We start from the raw sequence: 17,085 nt of genomic DNA on the forward strand, positions 1-17,085 counted from the left end.
CCAGGCAGGGGGAGTGGAGACAGGGTCTCACTCTGTTGCCCAGGCTGGGGTGCAATGGTGCAATCTCTGCTCACTGCAACTTTCAGCTCCCAGGTTCAAGCGATCCTCCCATCTCAGCCTCCCGAGTAGCTGAACTTCAGGTGCAGGCCACCACACCCAGCTCATTTTTGTACAGATGGGGTTTTGCCATGTTGCCCAGGCCAGTCTCAAACTCCTGGGCCCAAGCAATCCACCCACTTCATCCTTTCAAAGTGTTGAAATTACAAGCATGAACTACCACGTCCACTTCTACTGATTTTTGTTTGTTGATGTTTTTATCCTGCAACTTTACTGAATTTGTTTACCAGTTCTAAAATATTTTGGTGGAATCTTTAGGTTTTTCTATGTATAAGATTGCCATCTGCAAAGGACAGTATGACATTCTCTTTTCCAATTTGGATACCCTTTTTCTTTTACTTGCCTAATTGTTCTGGTGAGGACTTTTCTTACTCTGTTGAATAAGAATGGTGAAAGTGGGCATCCTTGTCTTGTTCTAGTTCTAAGAGAGAAAGTGGTTAGCTTTTCCTCAGGTAGCTGGTGGGTTTGTCATATATGACCTTCATTGAGTTATGTTCCTTCTAGACATTAGGTGTTGAGTTTTTTTTTTTTTTTTAATCATGAAGAGATGTTGAATTTCATCACATGCTTTTTCTGCATCTATTCAGATGATCGTGTATTTTTTGTCCTTCCTTCTGTTAATGTGATATATCACATTTATTGATTTGTATATGTTGAACCATCCTTGAATCCCTGGGATAAATCCCACTTGATAATGGTGTATTATCTTTTTGATGTGCAATTGGATTCAGATTGCTAGTTTGTGTGTGTGTGTGTGGGTTTTGTTTTTGAGGATTCGGCATCTATGCTTATCGGGGAGATTGGCCTGTAGTTTTCTTTTTTGCTGCTGTTGTGTCCTTATCTGGTTTTGGTATCAAGATACTGCTTGCCTCACAGAATAAGTTAGGGAGAATCCCTTTCTCTTCAATCTTTTGGAATCGTCTGAGAAGAATTCATGTTAGTTCTTTAAAAGTTTGGTAGAATTCAGTAGTAAACCCATGTAGTCCTGAGGTTTTTTTTTACTGGGAGACTTTATTACTGATTCAATCTCATTCCTTGTTATTGCTCTGTTCAGACTTTTCTTCCTGGTTCAGTCTTGGGAGGTTATATATGTCCAGGAATTTAACTGTTTCCTCTAGGTTTTCTAATTGTTGACATAACTTGTTCATAATAGTCTCTAATAATCTTTTGTATTTCTGTGGTGTCCATTGTAAGTCTCCTTTTTCATTTCTGATTTTATTTGGGTCTTCTTGGTTAGTCTAGCTAATGGTTTATTGATTTTCTGTTTTCAAAAAATCAACTTTTTGGCTGGATTTGTTGGCTCACACCTGTAAACTCAGCACTTTGGAAGGCCAAGGCAGGCCGATTGCTTGAGTTCAGGAGTTTGAGACCAGCCTGAGCAACATGGCAAACCCCCTTCTCTACCAAAAAAAAAAAAAAAAAAAAAAAAAAAAAAAAAAAAAAAAATTAGCCAGGTGTGGTGCTGCACATCTACTCAGAAGCTGAGGTAGGAGGATTGCTTGAGCCCAGGAAGCGGAGGTTACAGCAAGTCAAGATCACACCACTGCGCTCTAGCCTGGATGACAGAGCAAGACCCTGTCTCGGGGTTGCAGGGGTGGGGGGAACCTCATTTCATTGATCTTTCGTCTTTTTTATTTTTTATCTCTATTTCATTTAGATCTGCTCTGATCTTTACTATTTATTTCCTTCAAATTTTAGGTTTGATTTGTTCTTGTGTTTCTAGTTCCTTGAGATGCATTTATTAAGTTGTTTAAAATATTTCTACCTTATTGATGTGGGTGTTTATTGAAATAAATGTCCCTCATAGCACTTCTTTTGTTGTACCCTATACATTTTTGTATGCTGTGTTTCTATTTTCATTTGTTTCAAAGAAATTTTAAATTTTTCAAATCAGGCTGGGCGTGGTGGGTCACACCTGTAATCCCAGCACTTTGGGAGGCCGAGGCGGGTGGATCACGAGGTCAGGAGATCGAGACCATCCTGGTTAACACAGTGAAACCCCGTCTCTACTAAAAGTACAAAAAAATAGCCAGGCATGGTGGCAGGTGCCTGTAGTCCCAGCTACTCGGGAGGCTGAGGTAGGAGAATGGCGTGAACCGGGGACGCGGAGCTTGTGGTGAGCCGAAGTCGCGCCACTGCACTCCAGCCTGGGTGACAGAGCAAGACTCCATTTCATAACAAAACAAAACAAAATTAAATCAGTTTCTTCACTGACACAATGGTCATTCAGGAACATGTAGTTTGATTTCCATGTATCCGTCCAATTTCAGAAGTTCCTCTTGTTATTGATTTCCAGTTTTATTCCATTGTGGTCTGAGAAGATACTTTGTAAGATTTTGATTTTTAAAAATGTATTGAGTCTTGTTTTGTGTCCTAACATATGGTATATCCTGGAGAATGTGCTATGTGCTAATGAAGAATGTGTATTCTGCATCTGTGGATGAAATGTGTAAATTTGTTAGGTCCATTTGATCTATGCAGTTTAAATCCAATATTTCTTTGTTGATATTTTTACATCCAAATGATCTCTCCAGTGCTGATTCTGGAACGCTGCCATACCTAACTATTATTGTATTGGGGTCTATCTCTTTAGCACTAATAATATTTGTTTAATATACCTGGGTACTCCAGTGTCGTTGGTTTCAAATATAATTGTTATATCTTCTTGCTGAATTGATCCTTTTATAATATATAATGACCTCCTTTGTCTCTTTTTTCTTTTTCTTTTTCTTTTTTTTTTTTTTTTTTTTTGGACTTAATATTTTTTGCCTATCTACTCCTGCATGCTTTTGGTGTCTGTGTGGAATATCTTTTTCTATCCATTCCCTTGCAGTCTATGGGTGTCTTTACAGGTGAAGTCAGTATCTTGTAGGCAGCATGTAATTGGTTTTTTTTTTTTTTTAATTCATTTAGCCAGTATCTATTTTTCACTTGGGAAATTTAAATTACTTACATTCAAGATTGTTATCAATAAGTGAGGACTTACTCCTGTCCTTTTATTGTTTTCTGATTGATTTGTATACTTTTGTTTCCTCTCATTGTTTTTCTTTGCAATTTTATGATTCTCTGTAGTGATAATCCTTTATTCCTTTTCCTTTCTCATTTGTATATCTGCTCTACTAGTAAGTTTTATGCTTTTGTATTTTCATGATGGTAGATATCATCCTCCTACTTCCAGATGTAGTACTCCCTTAAGCATTTCTTGTGGGGCTGATTTAGTAGTAATGAATTCCCTCAGTTTTTGCTTGTCTGAGGGAAGCAAAATTTCTTCCCTCTTTCTGCTTCATTTCTGAAGGATAGCTTTGCTGGGTATAGTATTTGTGACTAGCAATTTTGTGAGCTTTTCCCCACCTTTCAGCACTTTGAATACGGCATCCAATTCCTTCCTGGCCTAGAAGGTTTCTGCTGAAAAATCTGTTCCAGTCTGCTGTTGATTCCCTTATATGTGACTTCATGTTTCTCTCTTGGTGTTTTTTAAATTCTCTCTTTGATTTTTGACAGTTTGATGAAAATGTGCCTCAGAGAGGCCCTTTTAGGGTTAAATCTATTTAGGGATTTGTCAGCTTCCTTTATCTGTTAGTCTCTTTCTCTCCCAAAACTTTGGCAGTTTTCAGGTATTATCTTCTTAAATAGATTTTCTGGTCCGTATCCCAACACTTCTTCTGGAGCTCCCAAAATGTGAAATACTGTTAGCTTAATAGTGTCTCATATGTCACACAGGCGTTCTTCATTCCTTTTTATTGTTATTTTTTAAATCTGTCTGGTTTATTTCAAAACACCTGTCTTCAAATTTAGAAATTATTTCTTCTGCTTGATTTAGCCGGCTTTTGAAGTTTTCAATTGTATTTTTTATTTCATTCATTTAATTTATCACTTCCAGGACTTTTGTTTGGTTCTTTTTTATGATATCTAACTCTGCTGGATTTCCCATTTAGATCATGAATTGTTTTCCTGATATCTTTGTATTGTCTATTTGTGTTATCTTTTATCTCATTGGGTTTCCTTAAGACTTCCTTTCCTTTGGTGTCTATTATTGGAGAATTATTGTGTTCTTTTGGCAAGTCATGTTTTCTTGTTTTTTTATTTCCCCAAGTTTTTTGTGTCCCCAAGTTGATATCTGCACATCTGGAGTGACAGAGACTTCCAATTTTATGCAGTAGCCTTAGTAAGGACTTTTCCTGTACACGTGTCTGTAGTATCATTTGGGTAGGGTGCTTTGGCTTTGGTTCTGGTTCGGTGCAGAAGTGTGGTGTCTCTACAATTAATTAGACTATAATCAGCATCAGTGGTATCTGCAAGTTCATCAGTGGCTTAGGCTGCTTAGTGCTTAGGATGTCTGTGAAGGCAAAAAGGCTCCTTAGAGGTACTTACTCCTCTATTTTTGCTGATGTTGCTAACTACCTTCAAACTTTTTGACAACGCATTTTAAGCCTCTTCTCTCTGACTCTGTATGCACAGTTTTGCAGTGCTGGGCAGGGGACTAGAATGCTACTGGAATTTGGTTCACTTTGCTACTCATAGACAATTTAAAGGTATTCTTTCTCCTAATACTGCTAACAGCATGGGTCATATGGTTTTATTTGCACTAACTGATTTTATGCTTTTGGGGAAGATAAGTGAGATGATTTATAGTCAGAGGGGATGGGGAGCAGCATGCTATTTTTCTCCAAGCCTGGCTGAAAGTCTTTTTTAAATTATCCTTTTTTCTTAGTGCTTCTATCTAATCTATCAATGTGTCTTATCAACTCTCTGGATTTGCCCACACTAGTCTCTCCAGCTATCTCCCTGGTTAGGGACCACCACCATTTCTCTGCCTACATTGTTGTCCTTACCTCATTACTGGTCTCTCACTTTCCACTTTTGCTTCCTCTACTCCATTCTTCACATAACAGCTCAAGGGAGTTCTTTAAATGTAAAGTGGATCTTGCTGCTTCCCTACTCAAATGTTCCAACAGCTTCCCGTCACACTGTCTTATGTCAGTCTCACAGCACACACAGCTTAATTCAGGAATCCTTGTGCTGGTCACTTATTGAGAAAGAGCTTCATGGTGGGCAGCTGGGAAGCTGCACAGAACACTCCTCAGAGTTCTACAAGCGGCTGAGAGAGCTGGGGTATTTATCTGTCACTAGTGAGTGCTGCCCCGGTGGTGGCTCACTTTCCATTCCTTTTGGCCTGCCCTGTGTGCAGCCAAGCAAGTCCCTGAAGTCAGAGGTAGTGCTTATGAAAGTATCTGGTGGGCTTGCATTAAGAAGCCGTCAGTGTGGAAAACGTGAATGCTAAGGGCATATGAGTGTGTCCTTGAGAACGTGGATATTGTGTTCTTTTCCTCCGTGTCTCCAGTGCCTGCCATATAGCAGGTCCTCCAAGATTTGCTGATCTGCCTGCCCCACCTGGGGTCTCTGTCTCTCCCATAGCTAGCTGACATTAGCCATGTGGCCCTCTGTTCCCTGTAATAGGCCATTTCCTAAGTAAGCATCATCCTCATTTCTATACATTTTCTCTGATTACTGGAAATTCCTCAAGTGTTGACCATTTTGATTCCTGGGCCCCTTAAGAGTCTATTAGCATTGGAATGGAGCCCACAGGACCATACCAGACAGATGCCACCACATCTTTTCTTGAAGTAGTGTTCAGGCTGAGGGGGTCATATCCGAGAGGTCCCCCTGGGGCCGCTTGCTCTCCTCCTACTCACAGCCCTCCTGCAGCCAGCAGCAGTGGGGGAGCCAAGCTGAGTTGATTACTTTTGACATCAGTTGTTAACATAATTTTGATGTTGAACCTCCCCCCAGTTCTGGGGTGGCTCTGACTGTGTCCAGGCTCCAACTTGAGAAGCTATAGGGAGCCTCTCGGCCCCAGATCTGGCCTGGCTGGGAGGTGGCCTGGGAAGGGACCTGTGTTTCTCAAGCCCGCGCCCTCGGGGCCTGGGGGTGGGGCCCCAGCAGATGTCTGGATTTGGTAGCCAGGGCCTGGAGCCGGATGCTGAGAATGAGGCCTGCAACTCATTTCCCCATTAAACATTCTGAGAACATCTGCACCGGTTTCCAAGGCTTCTCCCTCACTAATTGCTTTGATTATTGTGTGAAGTTAAGAACTGGCACATTTCCGTGATGTTGTGATGAAGGTGAAAAGATCGCTCTTAATTAGATTAAAAACATTTTTTTCTTCCTGTGTAATTTTGCCTTGAAAATCAAGGCCACTTTTTTGTTTTCTTCATCCAAAGACCTCCAGAAACTTTCCTCCCCACCTCTCCAGAGGTTTCTGGGGAATGTCCTGTGAGCTCAACTCTTGGAGAAGATAGTGCTTAACCCAGATTCCATTGTATATTAAAGTTTCCTAGGGCTGCTCTTGCTGCCTGGAACCTTCCCCTGAAAATGTGTCTTGGGAGACCTAGACAGTGACTTCCTGCAGCATGGAGACCCGGGTGGGTCGATTTTAGTTGTGTGGGTGGCTGTGTTCTCTTTCCGTTTCCTGGGCTCACTCACGCTCAGGGTTGACCCTGTCCTGGCTCTGTCACTGCCTGTCTTCCTCAGCGCCCCCGCTACTCAGACCCCACCCTTGGGCCTGCAGAGCCATTTCCGTTCACTCTGAGATTTGTGTATGCTGAGGCTTGCTATACTCATTCTAAGGAGAAGTGTTTGGGGTGTGGGGGTGGTCCTCAGTATCCTAAACTTGGTTTTAGAAAGCCCAGCATCCTCCCTGGGATTTCTCAGGATCCCAGAAGTCATCTTTGACTGTGTCACATCGCTGTCATGCTTGAGGCAAAACTATTCTGCATACCTTTGATCCAATGTGAGATCCAACGTGTTCCATAATTTGCATCAAACATCCTCATACAGCAGGGTGTGGAGAGAGGCTCACTGAAGGTTTGGGGAGATGAGGACTTGCCTCACAGCAGTAGAAAGCCTATGTCCCACCTTAGGAAGTCCCTTTTCCAAGAGTTCCCTGTGCTGTTGCAGGGTTAGGGCCAGGGCCTTGGCCTCAGGCCAGCTTCTTTCCCACAAGCCTTCTCCCTGCCCTCTGCCCTGAAAACTAGTGGGGGCAGTGCAGAGCAGTTTAGCTATTTTGTAACCTTGACTGCCCCCAGGCCCATGTCCTTAGGCTCACACCTCACCCCCAAGTTTGTCATGCACATTCCTGAAGACTCTTGGTAACAAATGATGGAACCCCAACTCAAACAAGCTTAAGCACAAAAGGGACATTTTTTGGCTCACACAGCTGGACACAGCTGTTTCAGACACAGCTGGACCCCAGAGCTGAGATGATCTTGCTCACTTGCTCTCACTCTCCCCCTCTTGCACTCCCCTTCTCCCTCCCCGTTCCCTCTTTTGTTCTCCCTTTCCCTTGCTCTCTATCCATTGGCCCTGTGGGATGGCTGTATCCTTAGGCAGCTACTTTCTAAAAGGGGCAAAATGGCCACCAGCTTGCATTCAACAGCTCAGGAAGCCCAGCAGAACGAGGTCATCTCTTTCCCCAGGATTCCTGCCAGAATCTAAGGCCAGGTTCTTATTGACCTCAGCTGGGGTACAAGCCATCCTTGGACCTGCAACTGTACCTCCAATGGCTGAGGCAAGGTCCACAAGGACCCCTTTGGGGATGGCCAGAGGGTACCTCAACACTGCACACTAGGAGTGGGAAAAGAGAAGCCCCCTAAGGAAGTTTGAGAAGCTGTTCCCAGAAGCCAGGCCTGGCTGCTGGGCAGGCAAAAACAACAGGTGTCCACTCAAGCAAGGTATTTTCCTAAGCGGAACTGGGTGCCAGCTGTGAATATACATTTTCACTCCATTCCTCGCCTTGTTCCTGGCAGCTGTTGTGGGAATGGCTTTTACACTTTCCATCCATGTCCCTTACTTCTCGCCTCTGAGTGGAGACACAGGTGGTGGCGGGGCCACTCTGGCTCGGGGTCTATGAGCCGGGCATGGGCAGCTGGCACAGGCTGTGGGGCTGCGGCTCAGCAATGTCACGCAGGGCCTGGCTGCAGCTGTCCGGATGCCCCTGGGGAGGGCTTCTCCTTCACAGTGCAGGATCTGCAGGGCTTTGGTGAATCCACTGAAAGGGGGAGATTTCTTGAGGGGGCCAGGGAGGGGGCTTCTACTTGCGAAGGATAGGAAGAGCTTCTGTTCATCCCTGTGAAGTAGGCTGGCTCAGGGAACTCGCCTGTGCCAAACCCTGGAGAGACATGGGTGAGGCAGAAGGCAACGTTCCCGTGTCGAGCGCCAGGCACACATAAGCCCTGCAGCCGTACAGGGGAGGGGGCAATCTCCAGAGCCCTGGAAAGCTTGTGGAAGAGGGCTTGGGTTACACCTGGGAGATTAGGCAGGATTTTAATCAATCAGGAGGGGAAGGGCAGGGGATGAGTGGCTGGGTGAAGTTACCAGGAAGGGCCCAGGCACTGGCGAGAGTCTCTTGAGGGCAGAGGGCAGCAGGGATGGGCTGGAGCTTTGAGCTTTGTCATAGGCTGGACTTGGAGCTTGAATGCTGACCTAATCTGGGCAGGGATGGGTCTGGGGCTCGATGAGAAGGCAGAGGAAGTGAGACCAGAATTTCTTGGGAACAGAGAGCCTCAAAGAGCTTCATGATAGGAGAGCTCTGTGTTGCCTCATGGGCAGCTCCAGGCCAGGTGGAGGGACATATTCTGGCAACTCTAGGATAAGATGTGTAGGGTCATGGGCCAGAGAGTGAGGCACAGATACAGGAGACTTCCACAAATTATTGTTTCTTGACTTGGAAAAGTATCATCCAAAATAGAAAACACGGACACAATAAGGAAGGAAATGAAAATCACCCAAAGTCCCTTCACCCAAAGATAAAGTTAACATTTGGATCTGTTTCCTTCTAGTCTTTTTTCTGTGCCTGTATTTAAAAAATAAAATAAAATTCAAATCCTTCTATCAAGCAGGACCACTGACTAGAAAGGAAGATGCTGTGCTGAGTTTGATTCCTGTTCTCCTGAGAGGGTGAGACTTGGCAGCCAGCGTCCCCAGCTGGGGTAGTCGCCACGCCCGAGGCTGCCTTTGCCATCCCAGACCTCCCATTTTCCTAGAAAACAAAATTGTTTTGTTCTGCCCTGAAAATTTAGGCCCAGATCCTGGCCTTAACAAAGCAAAGGCAGCCAAAGAATTAAAGCATCAAAAACCAGGACTGTCTTAGGAAAGTGTGACTTCATTGCCACCAGGATGCTGTGCTCTTTGTCCCCAGGGCCAGCCACTCCAGGCAGTTCAGCAAAGGGCACCTGGCATTGCTCCGGTACCTCCTGCAGAGACTGGATGTCCAGATGAACTGCCTTTTCAAGTACACCATGGGCTAAATCTTCTCTGCAGCTGTGAGTTCAGGCTGTGAAATACCCACTTCAGAGGTGGGGGTGACAAGCAAAACCTGTTAGGGCACAGCACTTGCCCTCAAGCCCTGGCCTGAAAGAGGCACCACCAGTGTGTCTGGAAAGAGCTGAATCCCCACCAACCCACCCCCAGCTCCCCTCCATGCTCTCCTAGATGCCTGACCTAACTACAACCACAGGTAAAAACAGGGAAGAAGTGGCAGCTCTGGTCACTGCCTCCCTGTGGTGGAGAAAGCACGCCCCACAGTCTCCAACACACAAGCCAACAGACAATAACCTCTCCTCTTGAACTGGAAAAACAAACCTGTGGAGTCTTTCTCTGTCCCTTGCTATAGGGGCCCCATATGCCTTTCCCAGGATTAAACCAAAAAGCACACATTCCTCTCTGGCAGGTGCAGGTCCCACCCACTCTGGGCAGCCAACTGATGTGCATATTTTAATTTCCTAAAACACCAGGGCAGAACCTTTCTCAGGGGTCAGGTGGCTCACCCTTGGCCCTCAGGCTTTGGAGATGGCACTTGTCATCATGGGTGTTTGGAAAGCAACTCCACATTCTAGCCTCTGCTCCATTGTTCCTTCTATACACAAGTGATGCAAACATCGAAATTTTTTTTTTTTTTTCTTCTTTCCTTAAAAAAAAAAATTGAATCCTGGATGACATTTTAGCTCTGTCACTTGACAACTGCTTTATATAACCCAGGGTACTTGAATCTCAGCCCCAAATCTCTAAAATGGGGGCAGTAGCATGCTTGTGCCAGGTCCCAGACCTGTGGGACTCTGAATGTGCACACATTCTTCAAGCCTTACGGGTCCTTCCCTGGTCTCTCTAAGGATGTCATGGGCACAGAGCCCTTTCACTCTGAGCCCTTCTCCTGGCTGTGACTAAGTAATGTCTGTGTGGTTTCCTGCTGGAAGTCTGCCACTCGCCCCCACGGGCCATGAGCTCCTGAGTTTATTTACATTTCCCTGATTGCTAGTCAGGCGCAACACCTTTCCACATGCTCATCAGCCTTTTGGATTCCTCTTTTGTGATGTGCTACTTTGTCTATTGCCCATTTTCTATTAAGTCATTTATATTTTTCCTATTGATTTGTAGGAGTCCTTTGTATTTTGTGGGCACTGTCTTTTCATTCTTTAGGATGTATTTTGATGATTGGGTCTTAACTCTAATGTCAAATTAATCAGTCATCTCTCTTATGGTTATTGCTTCTTTTAAAAAAAGAAAACCATCCTAATGCTGATGTCATGAAGATATTCTTCTATATTCAGTCATGTGACCATTATAGTTTTGCTTTCCATAATTAGGTCTTCAATCCCCTGGAATAACAAGAATGAATTTTTGGTATATGATGTGAGGTAATTAAGGATCCGACTTAATGTTTTTCGAGTGTGGGTATCCAGCTGCTCCTGAACATTTGATTGAAAAGTCCATCCTCTTCCCAGGATGTGAAGGCCACCTCTGATACACAGCAAGCTTCCATATTGTGTGGGCTACTTCCCAATGTTCAATCCTGTCCCATTGGCCTATTTGTCTCTCTCTGTGTCAATACCACATTGCCCTAATGATCACTGCCTTGGAAGAAGTACGGATGTTTGGTACAGCAAGTTCTCCCACCTTGTTCTTCAAGAATATTGCCAATTCTTGGCTTTTTGCACTTCCAAATCGCTGTTAGAATCAGCTTGCCAAAGTTCTCACACAGAAGCCTTGAGATTTTTATTAAGATTTGGAGAGATTTATTAAGATTTAGAGATAATCTTTTCAGTATTAAGTCTTCTAGTCATTGGAATGAAGGCATATTTCTCCATTTATATCTTCTTCATTGTCTCTTATTAAAGTTTTATAATTTTCTCCATAGAGTTCTTGCATATCCTTAGATAATTAATACTTTTGTGCTATTGTATACGGGTTCTGTTTTCACTTGTTATCTCACATTTTGTATTTGCAGAAGAGAAATAAAAATAGTACCAAGTCCCCACATCCCTTTCACCAGCTTCCCGTTAGCATCTTACATAACCATGGTACATTGCCCAAAACTAAGAAATTAAAATTGGTACACTATTAAGCTAGGGTTGTTAATTTATTTGTATTTGCCCAGTTTAACTAGTAATGTCCTTTTTCTGTTCCAGGATCCCATCTAGGATCTATCATTACATTTATTGAGAATGTCTCTTTAGTCATCTCTGATCGATGATGGGCTTCTCAGTCTTGTTCTTCATTAACTTGACACTTTTGAAGAATACCAGTCAGGTGTCAGTGTCCCTCAGTTTGGGTTTGTCTGGTGTTTTCTCAGGACTAGACCAGGGTTATAGGTTTAGGGGAAGAATGCCAATGAAGTGAGATGTTTTCCTCATTGTGGAACATGACATCAACATGGTTTATCACTGGTAATATTAACGTTGAGCCAGTCATTTAAAGTGGTGTCGGCCAGGCTCCTTCACTGTAAGTGAATTGCTGTTTTTCCCTTTCCATAGTTTAGTCTTTAGAAGCGAGTCACTAAGTATAGCCCACACTCAAGGTGGGGAGAGGAGGAGTTCAACTCTACGTCCTGCAGGAGAGTATAAAAAAAAAAAAAAAATCTGAAAATGTGTGTTAAAACTACCACAGCAATGAATATATTTCAAGGAAGAAACTTTGAAGTTTCTGAGTTTCACCAACTAATTTCAGCATTCATTTGTGGATCATTTTCCTGCAGCAAATATTACTGTGATGTACTTCCATTTTCCTCATTCCTTCTACATTTTTTATTTGGAATTCCTTTGTAAGGAAGAGTCGTCCCTCTCCTCCAATTATTTATTTAATTTTATCAGTGTGGATTCGGGAGTATTTATTTTTTGAGTTATAGTCCAATATTATTTATTTTGTTGCTCAAATTGTTCTAGCTGTGGCCATTGGTGGGTTCATGTGTCCTTTTGATGTGTCCCCCATCCTTTTCATTTATTTTTAAGCATTTCCTTCTTTTCTAGCACTTGACAATACTTCAGGCTCATCTTTTATTTTCCCTCCCCTAGCCCTAGAATCATCCATCCATCAAGAGAGCCCGGGCTCCTTTTATTGGAGAATGAATAAAAAACCTGGATCTAGGCACGGGGTATGCTCGTGGCTACTAGGGTATCACTGATTCTATCTCCTCTCAGTGGACAGAGCTAGGAAATATATGTATGTATGTAACCTGAGCACACATACATCTTTACATATCTGTATCTATATAAAGCTAACCATGAGTTCATACTGACATTTCTGACCAGAGTTCATCCTTGCCCCCTCCCCCAAAACTTATTTATAGCTTTTTCTGTGACAGCGAGAAACCTGGCTCCCATTACCTACAGTTCATTTACTTATTTGTGTGACCCTATTGTACACGTAGTACCCTATGTGAAGCAAATTTACCTACTAGATTAGCGTGTTTATGAGACTTTTGCTTTAACCATAGAGTGTCCAGTCAAAACAGTGTTTTTGAAAGCAACATATGCCAGCTTCTCCTCCTCCTTTCCTTTCACTGCTATGTCATTTGTTTGTAACACACATAGAATTCGCTTATCACAGTCTGCTTTCCATCGTAGGGTCCTCCAACATCCGGGTTAATTTTTAAAATTTGCATACAGTAAAATCCACTCTTTGAGATTCAGTTCTGTGGGCTTTGACAAATGCCTGGAGTCACGTATCCACAATCCAGTATCATTCAGAGAAGTTCCATACCCCTAAAAATACCCTGGGGTGAGTCTTTTGAAGTCAAGTACTTCTCCCCTAACCTCTGGCAGCTATTGATCTGTTTTATGTCCCTGTAGTTTTGTTTTTTCTAGAATGTCCTATAAATGGGATTCTATAATATGTATTCTTTTGCATCTGGCTTCTTTCACTGCTTAGCAAAATGCATTTGAGATTCATCCATGTTGTTGCATAAATCATTAGTTCATTTCTTTTTATTGCTGGGTGGTATTCCATTGCATGAATATATACCACATTTTGCTTATCCATTCATCTGTTGAAGGACATCTTCATTGTTTCCCAGTATTTGGTAATTATGAGCAAAGTTACTATACACATTTATGTACAAGTTTTTGTGAACATAAAAATTCAATTCACTTGGGTGGGAAAGGAACCGATAGGTCACATGGTATGTGTATGTTTAACTTTATAAGAAATTGTTAAACTATTTCCTAAAGTCACTGTGCCATTTTGCATTCCCACCAGCAACATATGAGAGTTCTACATGTTCCACATCCTCAAGAGTGGTTGGTATTGTCAGGTTTTGAAATTTTTTTTTAATTTATGGAATTTCATTGTGATTCTAATTTGCATTTCCATATTTATGTTAATTACGTATCTTTTCATGTGCTTATTTATAATCCATTTTTAAAATTGGATTGTTCACTTTATTGTCAAGTTGTAAGCATTCTTTATAGATTCTGAGTGCAAGTCCTTGACCCAATAGGTGATGTGCAAATATTCTTTCCAAGTCTGTGCTTTGTCTTTTCATTCCATTAGCAGTGTCTGTTGCATAGCAAAAGCTTTTAATTTTGATAAAGTCCAATTTGTTGATTCTTTTACGAGTTAAACTTTTGGTTTCGTATTTCAGAATTCACTGCCAAATCCAAGGTCCTGGAGATTTTCTCTTTATGTTTTCTTCGAGACATTTTGTGGTTTTATGTTTTATTTTTTAGTAAGATTGTATGTAGTACCCTTTAAATTTTCATTTTCTAATTGTTGATCATCTGTCACATCAGGCATAAATACTAAATGCATTAAAACTTTTACATACATACATATGTATACATACAACACATTCGAACAGTTAAATTAGGAATAAATTTAAGAGAGAATTGTATTACTCTGATGTGGGAAAACCTTCCTTTTTTATAAAGCAAAAGATGTAACTTTAAAAACATAAAACATTTTCTAGGATAAAAGCAACATAATTCAGGTGAAAAAACAGACTGGGGAAGATATTTGTGCCTCATATAACAAGGAGTTAATGTCTGTAATATATAGAAAATTCCTACAAAGTGATAAGCAAAAGTGAGCAAAGGATATGAACAGGCAATTCTGCAAGAGGAAACCCAAATAGATGCCAAGCCCATAAAAGGTATTCAACACAGATGGAAATAACAGCAATGCCTCAGTTTTCATCCATGCTTGGTAGTCCCTGCAAAAGGTGCTGACAACCTTCATTTGGGCTTCATTCAACAGTTCATTCAGGCATGGATGTGGGAAAGCTGAGGGAGCCTGAATTGCTACAACTTCTTGGGAAAGCAATCCAGCAACATTTATTAAAATTACTAAGAACACACCCTCTCACCCTGCTCCGATATGTCAGCTTTTAAGAATAAAGATGGATATGGTATCATAGTCTGAATAATTAAGCAGCTTAAAACTATAAGAGCCTGAATGTCCATGATATACAGAATGGTTAGCTGTGGCCAATCCAAACTGTGGACTATTATGCAACTACTAAAATCATTAAATTCATGCCTGTATACCTAGAGAAAAATGAAATGAGCTTATGTTACAGAGTGACAAGAACAGCGTCATCCTATGTGTATAAAAGCAACTCCCACCTGGCATCTGCTGCTCAGATGAGCAGAGAGGGTGGGGGCTAGGGATATAGTTGGCAGTTAACACTGATGACCTTGGGGGAAGAAAGCCATTGTGAATATTCGATTTATTCCACTTCCTACAGATGAGTACTTAATCCTTTTGCAATAAAATATTTAAATGAAGACAAATATAATCCAAGAGCAAATACTGATAGTGTGAACAGAGAGTGGGGAGTGATAAGGATCAGTATCCTGAGCTCCTGTGTCAAAGCTGCAGAGGTGGGCCCAGGAATGAGAATGTGAAGCCAGCTGTTGGAGGGACTCCTGTGCCTCACTGGGGGTGCAACTGGTTGATGTGGCATCGTGTTTTGAGAAAGGAATTATGTGGCTGCCCCCACCTCCCAGGTTTGCCATTCCTCATGGGTCAGAGGTCCTATCACCCCATCTTTCCTGACCCACTGCTCTGTCAGTGTATGAGTGTGACAATGTGTGGTTGTGGGAGCTGTTGTCCCTTACCAGGCCTGTGCCTGTCACCTCTGTTTTATTCTTGACCCAAGTGTCAGTTATGAACATGGGAAGAGGCCCAGAACCTGAGGTAGGGAGAGTCTTTGACACCTGAGCACAGCCCAGGCACAGTTACCACTCTGAAGAGGATTCCCTGGCCTTTACTTTCCTCAGACACTGAAGTGTCAGGCACTTTGGGGCCATCTTAAACACCCACCCACCCCAGCACCCCACTATAAAACTGATTGTCAGGGCTGGAGCTTCCAGGCACAAACTCCACTCCTCACCTGGCCCTGGGAGCTCACAGGCCTGGCTCCACAGGACTGACAGGTTGGGTGGGAGGCCTAACCTGCTGTCCCCACACTTTCTCCTCAGTGAGGAAGAGCCCAACACTGCTGGAAGTGAGCACGCCCCACTTCATGAGAACCAACAGCTTCGCTGAGGACCTGGACCTGGAAGGGGAGACTCTGCTGACACCCATCACCCACATCTCACAGTGAGTGCCTACATGTGTGTGAAGGGCTGGGCTGAAGGGGACTGGGGCTCAAGGAGTCAGCCTTGGTGCTGGGGAAGGCTTGCCCTCTGGCCAGAGTGCTATCTACTCGCCTAGTGCCCACCACTCGCCGTCTGCCTGGCCCCAGCACCGAGGCACCAGGCAAGAGAGGAGAGCAAGGGCACTTCCCACTGAGTCTGGGAACATGATCCTGTTGTTTTGACTTATGGAAAACCAGACTGATCATTTTCCACTTGTTTTCATGCTTTGAGAGTCTGAGATTGTTTTTCTCTCCCCAAGCCCCCTCCCCTGCCCCCCAAAAAACAGACGACTTTGTTTTTTAGCATTTCCCCGTGGAACCCTGGCCAAAGCCACGGGGCAGATGCTGGGTGCAGTCTGCCAGTTGCTGCTGCTGTCCTCAGGGGCTCCTTCAGGTGGAGGAAATGGCTGATTTTCCACGCCTTCCAGTTGGCCTTCCCCTGAGGCACAGCTGGCCTGGGATGCAAGCCCATCCTCCCCCGCCGTCACGGCATGGCCAGGCCAATCCCCGGTGCCCGGCCATGGTGTGATTCCCCTGTGACATGTGACTCAGTGCTCCCTGCTGGGGTGCCCAGTGGTGACAGCCATGCAGTGGGGTCAGGTCCATTCTGGCCACAGTTCCATTCTGGCTGCCAACCCACTGGGGATTCCCCTTGATAAATGTCTGTGTCAGGATCTGTGAGTGACACTCACAGCCCTTCTGAGGGCCACTTGCGGGGACTCTCCTCTCTACCGACGTTTTTCTAAAGGGTGTTTTGTTCTTTGGACTCTCTGAGGGTCAGGAGGTTGTTCTGAGCCATGTGTGTCTTTGTCGTAGTGAGGCCCTGGGCCTCCTGCCTTTGCAGCCAGCCAGGTGCAGGCCTGGCCTTGCAAATCACTAAGGAAATCGCGACCCATGGTGCTGGGGGGCTGCAGGTGTAACCAGAGAACTGGCAGGGTTGGGTAGACAGAATGAGGCCACCTCCAGGGAAGGAGTGGCTGTCTTAAGGGGTAATTATGATCAGATGGGACCTGCCCACCATCTTTCCAGGACCCCCCAATTCACAGAGAGGTTGGCAGTAC

General features: G+C 43.7%; 1 protein-coding gene across 3 annotated transcripts in view; it reads left to right on the forward strand.

Moving 5' to 3' along the window:
• KCNQ1 (potassium voltage-gated channel subfamily Q member 1) overlaps positions 1–17,085 on the forward strand; it is a 403,636-nt gene that overhangs the window by 200,230 nt on the left and 186,321 nt on the right. For all 3 annotated transcript variants that reach the window (XM_030917976.1, XM_030917975.1, XM_030917977.1), the window contains exon 11: positions 15,867–15,987. In XM_030917976.1, coding sequence (XP_030773836.1) covers positions 15,867–15,987 — 121 coding nt within the window. The remainder of the gene's footprint in view (positions 1–15,866; positions 15,988–17,085) is intronic.

The sequence above is a fragment of the Rhinopithecus roxellana genome, chromosome 15, assembly GCF_007565055.1.
Source record: "Rhinopithecus roxellana isolate Shanxi Qingling chromosome 15, ASM756505v1, whole genome shotgun sequence".
Classification (NCBI taxonomy): Eukaryota; Metazoa; Chordata; class Mammalia; order Primates; family Cercopithecidae; genus Rhinopithecus; species Rhinopithecus roxellana.